Source organism: Pinus tabuliformis, chromosome 2_2, assembly GCF_031772625.1.
Source record: "Pinus tabuliformis cultivar Carrire ecotype Pingquan chromosome 2_2, CPIR1, whole genome shotgun sequence".
Lineage (NCBI taxonomy): Eukaryota > Viridiplantae > Streptophyta > Pinopsida > Pinales > Pinaceae > Pinus > Pinus tabuliformis.
This window is the reverse complement of record NC_142300.1, coordinates 1,121,631,893-1,121,637,881: the sequence shown is the minus strand read 5'-3', so window position 1 is coordinate 1,121,637,881 and position 5,989 is coordinate 1,121,631,893. Positions and strand designations below refer to the sequence as shown.

Here is a 5,989-nt window from a genome sequence, read left to right as displayed (position 1 = left end):
TTCAATTCGCTGAATATGTTGTGCTTCTTTGGCACAGTACGTCATATTGTTTATTGCGGTGATAAGGGCCAGAGCAGTTGGTGCCGGTGACTTGAGTTTTGTTTGGTTCTTGTTCGTTGGGTGATGATAAAAAATGTAATATTCATTTGTATTTGTTGATTTTATACTCATGGAACTTGTTTCTTATTGTACTCAGTTCTTTTGATGCAAGAAAGAACAACAGACTAGTTTGAGCTTGAGGTACTTGAAGCGGCAGCAGCTCTCTTCTCAAGCGGTATGTGTTCTAGTTCTCAAGTGTAATATGAGTAAATTTAGAATGTACTGTCGTTTGACAATACTTGTAAGCACTTTGAAGCAAATGGGCCTGAATGCTAGAAGGAAGCAAATTATCTTGCCTAGTAAATAACTCGCTTCCTTGATCATAAACATGATTGGGACCAGGATATTTTCCACGATCAAAGGTTGTTGGAACCTTCAACATAGGAAATCGCAAACATATGCATCGAGTGGCCTTGTCACATAATTTTGGTGTATCATATTGTGAGCTCAAGTTAATATGCAATGATATTTCTGTCCCTAATAATCTCTGATGGAAGAAATTCTACAGCGTACTATACTACTATTGTGGTTCTTGTGTTGATAAATCTCCTTTGCCCATTGAAATAACTACTTCAGCTAATCCTTGGTAACGATGGTCACACAATGCCCTATGAATAGTAGAATTTCCTTAAGAATCTGCAGTCCAATGAAAGAAAGTCCATCCATGTGCATATCGAAAGTTAATCCCAGTACCATCATCGATTGCACACTCAATTTGTTCCCACTGCTCTTCACTTGCTGCTTTCAAACACAAAATAATATCTTTGACTATAACATCTTCATACATAGTATGATCAAAATTTGAACTTGGTTTTATTCCAGAGTGAAGCATGTGAGCAGATTGAGCATGCAACAAAATTTCCTCGTAGCCTTGCTTGGCATCCATAGACTCTAGAAACATTTCCATTCCCAATATTAGATTTCTCCTTATTATCCACAAAATTACCCTTACAGAATCAATTAAGACAATGTCATCTTTGTTGTTCGGGTCAGATTCACTAGAAGTATTTGAATATGGAAATTTTCCCATCTTTACAGAAGTATCTATATCCCACAATAATGCACAAGTCTCATCAAACCCTGAGGCATCAATGTTATCCAAGGAAAAATCCATAGCTTCTTTTATCTGATTTCTTTCCAGGGTGAAGGCTTTCAATGTGTCTTCAAATCCGCCTTTTTGTTTGTCAATTGAGGAGCGCTCTAGATCAACCCACCCACTCTTTCCAGCAGTATAAGTTGCACTACAACCTTTCTCCTTTTCTAGACGTCTCATGCCTTCCTGTTGGGATAAAAGTGGTGGTATCCATTGTCCACTTTCAGTTACCATGGTGAAAAGCCTTGTCTACGGTGTTTGAAGTAGTTTTTCTTGAGAAAATGAATAGGTCGGAAAAATGTAGTATGTATGCTCCTTTAATCTAAGGTCAACTAAGAAATTCATCAATTGAAGGTCACGTCCCCTTCCCATTATTTCTTGCTTATAAGCACAACTACAATCAACCACACACATTGCCATGGTGTCGATCATGTTCATTTGATGCTCATCGTCTTGGAAAGGAAGTGTAACCAATTCACCCTAGCTAAACTCTTGCATTTCATCCTCGGCTGCCTTACCATCTGCTTTGGTCATGAAAACAATGAAATTGATGTTCCATTGCCTTATTCGTTCTTCTTCCATTCTCGGCTGCCTCATTCTATTAATGGCATTAGGACTAGGCCAATCTAATGTCAGTGAAAGACAATTCTCATCCACCTGGCGCACTAGACTTTTTATATAAGGATTAGTTGTCTGAAGATCTTCATTATCAAGTATACTAATTGGCCTTCTACTTGAATTAATCTCATTGGCTAGTTCATCGAACCAACCTACCAGTTGTGAGACTACCCCAAAACTCAGATTTGCAAAATCCAGCTCTATGTCTGAAGATTCTTTTTGCACGATTGTTAACTTTGGATGTGAAATGACCAGGCTATGTTCCCTTGGAGTAGTATCTATAAGCACAGAATAGCTGGTGGAAATGAGTTCAACCATGGACTTGGAAGGACCTCCATTATCCCAAGGCAATTTTCTACTCCGACAACAACAGATAATTGTGGTATTTTCTCAAACAAATGTGTAGCCTACTTTTGTAGGAGTCTTTCAATTCTCTCTTGCCTCATTAAGAATACAACAATGTCACCAAAATCCTCCCTTATAAAATTATGGAAGACAGTTACCAATGTTGTGTTAATATAATCTGGTTCTACGTTGTCAATATGTAGAATTTATACAACATATCGTTGTTCATTAGCCATGAAGTTTGCCAAAACATTCAGTGCATCTTCATCTGGAGCTATAAGAAGTTATCCTTTTGTTCTATTCTCAAGTGACTGCTTGTTATTGGAAAGCTTAATCCCATGACAATGTTCTTTGAAAACCATATGTGTGAACATGGATTCAGAATCCACATATTGGTTTTGTTCTTCAGAAATGCATGTACCTGCAATAGACCTCAATTTAGCCTCTGCAACATTTTTGAGCATGACCATGGCAATTCCCACCTCGTTTATTGTTTTCTTATCATTTGGAAAATTGAAGGAAACTGTTTGAGAACCTTTGACATCCCCTGCATTATATATCAGTTGGATCCCACAAAAAGGAGCAGCAACCAAATTTACCATATTCCATTCCATATAAATACCCCCAGAATTTGTCAGAGCCTGAGGATGATTTTCCTAAATTTGAAGGTAGTTCTAGTAACAAGCAATTTCTTCGTCCACTTTCCCCATAAATTTTCAATGCATCATCCAGGTTATTCTATACCTCCTCCTTAATGACATTTTAGGGATAATTTTTCCTCCTTGCTTGCAAGGTTATCTTGGCTTCATTATGCATTGTTTTTTCCATTTGGAAACTCATCCTTCCTTGAGGATTGTCTAGCATCTACTACCTCAATTTGGATTTCTTGGATCAATTTAGTGCTCTCGTTCTCCTTTTGGACCAGTTGTCCATTCTCCTCACATGCAAAGCATGCATTCACATAAAATTCACCAATTTTAAAAATAAAAGGTTACCTGGCCTCTTCTGATGCCTCCAACATCAAATTTTGTCTTCCTTCCATGCTTTAGGAAGGTACTCCTTCTCTTTCTTCTATTCTTATGACAACTATGAATGATTGTCCCTCTTGAAAATCCTTATCATCTGCATCTATACACATAGCATCAGTATCATAATCACCAAGCTCTTTAGCCCCATATGGTATATATGTTACGAGCACTTCTAGCTAACCTCCCATGAGACTTTCATTTATTGTCTCATCGACATCCTCTTTGTGTAGCTCCCTCTACTGTTATGATGCTTTTTCCACCATATCTTCTATCAACAAATCCATGTTGATTTGAACTCTTTATGCAGTCCATGAGACTCTCTGATAGTCTCTCTTCAACATCTTCCTCATCATCAAGGACTATTCCCTGCTCTGGTTCAAAATAGTGAACTAATTCAACTTTAGGCTCAACAGGTGCTTCATCTTCCTCCCTAGCTTTCTAGCTTTAGGGGTCTTCCTCTTAAAATCTTTTTTCTGACAAGTAATTTGGCCTTCTTCCTTAGGTCCCATCTCTACCTTTGGTATTCTCTTTCAAGCCTCATTTTGACTATGTTGAATCTCTCCTTCAACTCATAAATCTCCTTTTCAATTTCTTCTTTACTCATGCCATTTTCCTTGGCATGCTTCTCCCTTTTGTTATGGCATCCATGAGAACTGGTTAGTAGTGGGTAGTTCTTAACCAAAAGGTTCCCAAAAGGGCGACTTCGAGACTGATTACAGAGAAAGTAGAATCAGTACCTGGATGGCCCCTCTTATGTGGAGCCGATTCACTGACCAAGCTTCCTACTCCACAGTCTACATCAAAACAAACATCTGTAGTTGAATGGGCACTACAGTTGCCAAATAGGCTTACACAGGCAACTGGAGAGCTTCATTTGAAAGGACAGATTATGCAGAAGGTTTGCAACTATGAACATGAAGCTCGGTCTTCAAATGAGGTAGCACCAATTGAAGCATGCTCTAAAGAAGAAGGGTTTCCTTGCAGTCAGCAGAATGATTCTGATCGAGAAGAAAATTGTTTGGCAAGGAGATTAGAGTTCCTTTGTCTAAGTAAAACCTGCAGGCATTTTACATATCAGGAGTTGCAATCTGCTACTTCTGGTTTTTCAACAGGTTGCATTTGTAGTTTTCCTCATGGAGTTTTTCATTTCTGTGCTTCTGTTTTGAATGGGAAATTTCCCTTGAAATGTATATTAACCTTGTGAACTCAATTCAATTATGTAACATCCTTATTCTTGCAGGGAATTTTATAGGAAGAGGAGGCTGCAGTAAGGTGTACAGAGGATTTCTTCCTGATGGACAATCGGTGGCAGTGAAAATCTTGAATTCATCATCCAAAACAGAGCAAGAGCTTCTTTCTGAAGTTGAGATTCTTACTCTATTGAAGCACAACCATGTCATTACACTTATCGGTTACTGTGCAGAAGGCCTTAACCGCCTTCTGGTGTATAATTTTGTATCCAGAGGAAACCTTGAAGAGAATCTCCATGGTATATACTCAAAGTATTGCATTTTAAGAATCATGAAATCGTGTAGAAATATTAAGCAGTAGTACGTTTTAAGCATCATAGTGTTATGTATTGTATGGCAGGGTCTTTCATTTTCTCTTTTCTGAGTTATGATTATAGTCCTAGCTATTGACTATGTATATATTTTTCAGGAGGAGAGGAAAAGCCAATACTTCCTTGGAAAGTGCGATTAAAAGTGGCTGTAGGAGTTGCTGAAGCATTAGATTACTTGCATAATGGCTTTTCTCAATCTGTCATTCATGGAGAGGTAAAGTCTTCCAATATCTTGCTTTCTGAAGAGTTTGAACCACAGGTATAAATCTTTTTACTGCAAGAAGAATCAAGACTAAATTGCACAATTCAGTATTTGAAGAGATCTTAGTGATCTAGACTTGTAAACTGAAACTTGGAATTCTGCACTAATGAAAAATTTCAACAGAATTAATGTGCGTGTTATTATAATAGTTGTCAGATTTTGGGCTAGCAAGGTGGGCACCAACATCTTCATATATCACTTGCAGCGATGTTTTAGGAACATTTGGGTATGTAAGCATCTTCCCAGTTTCGATTGGCCATTTTCAGATTAAAGCTATCCAATTTGTAAATTCACTAATTGTGATTGTAGTTTGACAGGTATCTTGCTCCAGAATACTTTGTTTATGGAAAGGTTAATGAGAAGACGGATGTGTATGCATTTGGTGTGGTCCTTCTTGAGCTAATAACTGGAAGGAAGCCAATTGATACAGCAAGTCCCAAGGGTCAAGAAAGCCTGATTATGTGGGTAAGTCCTGGTTTTTACAGTTGACTCTCTTCTTCATGTTTATTTATATTGATTATCCTTATTAGGGGCTCATGTTTAACCTTCTGTAAATGTTGAAACCAGGCAAGACCACTCTTACAGGATGGGAATATCGAAAGTCTTGCTGACAAATGTTTGCAAAATGTTTATGATACAAATGAAATGCATAGAATGATGCTTGCTGCTACGCTTTGTCTAAGGGAAACATCTCACTATTGTCCTTGCATGAGCCGAGTAATTTATCTTCCTCTATTCATTTCTATATGCTTCAGGGGCTTGTTTTTACTACCTCGTGTGTTTTTTGAGGGTATTCTTTACCTGCAAAAATTACTTTAGGGTGAAATTTCTCTTACATTTTCTTTTAGCTATAAAACACTCTATGTTAACCACATCTGTTCATCTCTGCTTACTCTTTAATACCAAGATATGATTAATGGCAGATTTTAAAACTACTACAAGGAGAAGATGAGAGGACTGACTGGGCGTGGTGCCAGAATACA

The 5,989-nt window shown here is 37.8% G+C and overlaps 1 protein-coding gene across 1 annotated transcript; it reads left to right on the top strand.

Moving 5' to 3' along the window:
- The first annotated feature begins 4,072 nt into the window (after positions 1–4,072).
- On the top strand, positions 4,073–5,495 carry LOC149197333 (protein kinase STUNTED-like). Its single transcript, XM_089408662.1, has 5 exons — positions 4,073–4,295; positions 4,424–4,672; positions 4,843–5,003; positions 5,156–5,232; positions 5,324–5,495. The coding sequence occupies exons 1-5, from the start codon at positions 4,073–4,075 to the stop codon at positions 5,493–5,495; spliced, it is 882 nt and encodes a 293-aa protein (XP_089264788.1).
- The last annotated feature ends 494 nt before the right edge of the window (positions 5,496–5,989 follow it).

What these genes read in the sequence shown, in the direction of transcription:
- LOC149197333 (XM_089408662.1), top strand. Translation starts at nt 4,073, where the DNA reads ATGCAGAAGGTTTGCAACTATGAACATGAAGCTCGGTCTTCAAATGAG. An exon ending in TACTTCTGGTTTTTCAACAG is followed by an intron (nt 4,296 to 4,423) that starts GTTGCATTTGTA and finishes TTATTCTTGCAG; the next exon opens with GGAATTTTATAGGAAGAGGA. An exon ending in CTGAAGAGTTTGAACCACAG is followed by an intron (nt 5,004 to 5,155) that starts GTATAAATCTTT and finishes TTATTATAATAG; the next exon opens with TTGTCAGATTTTGGGCTAGC.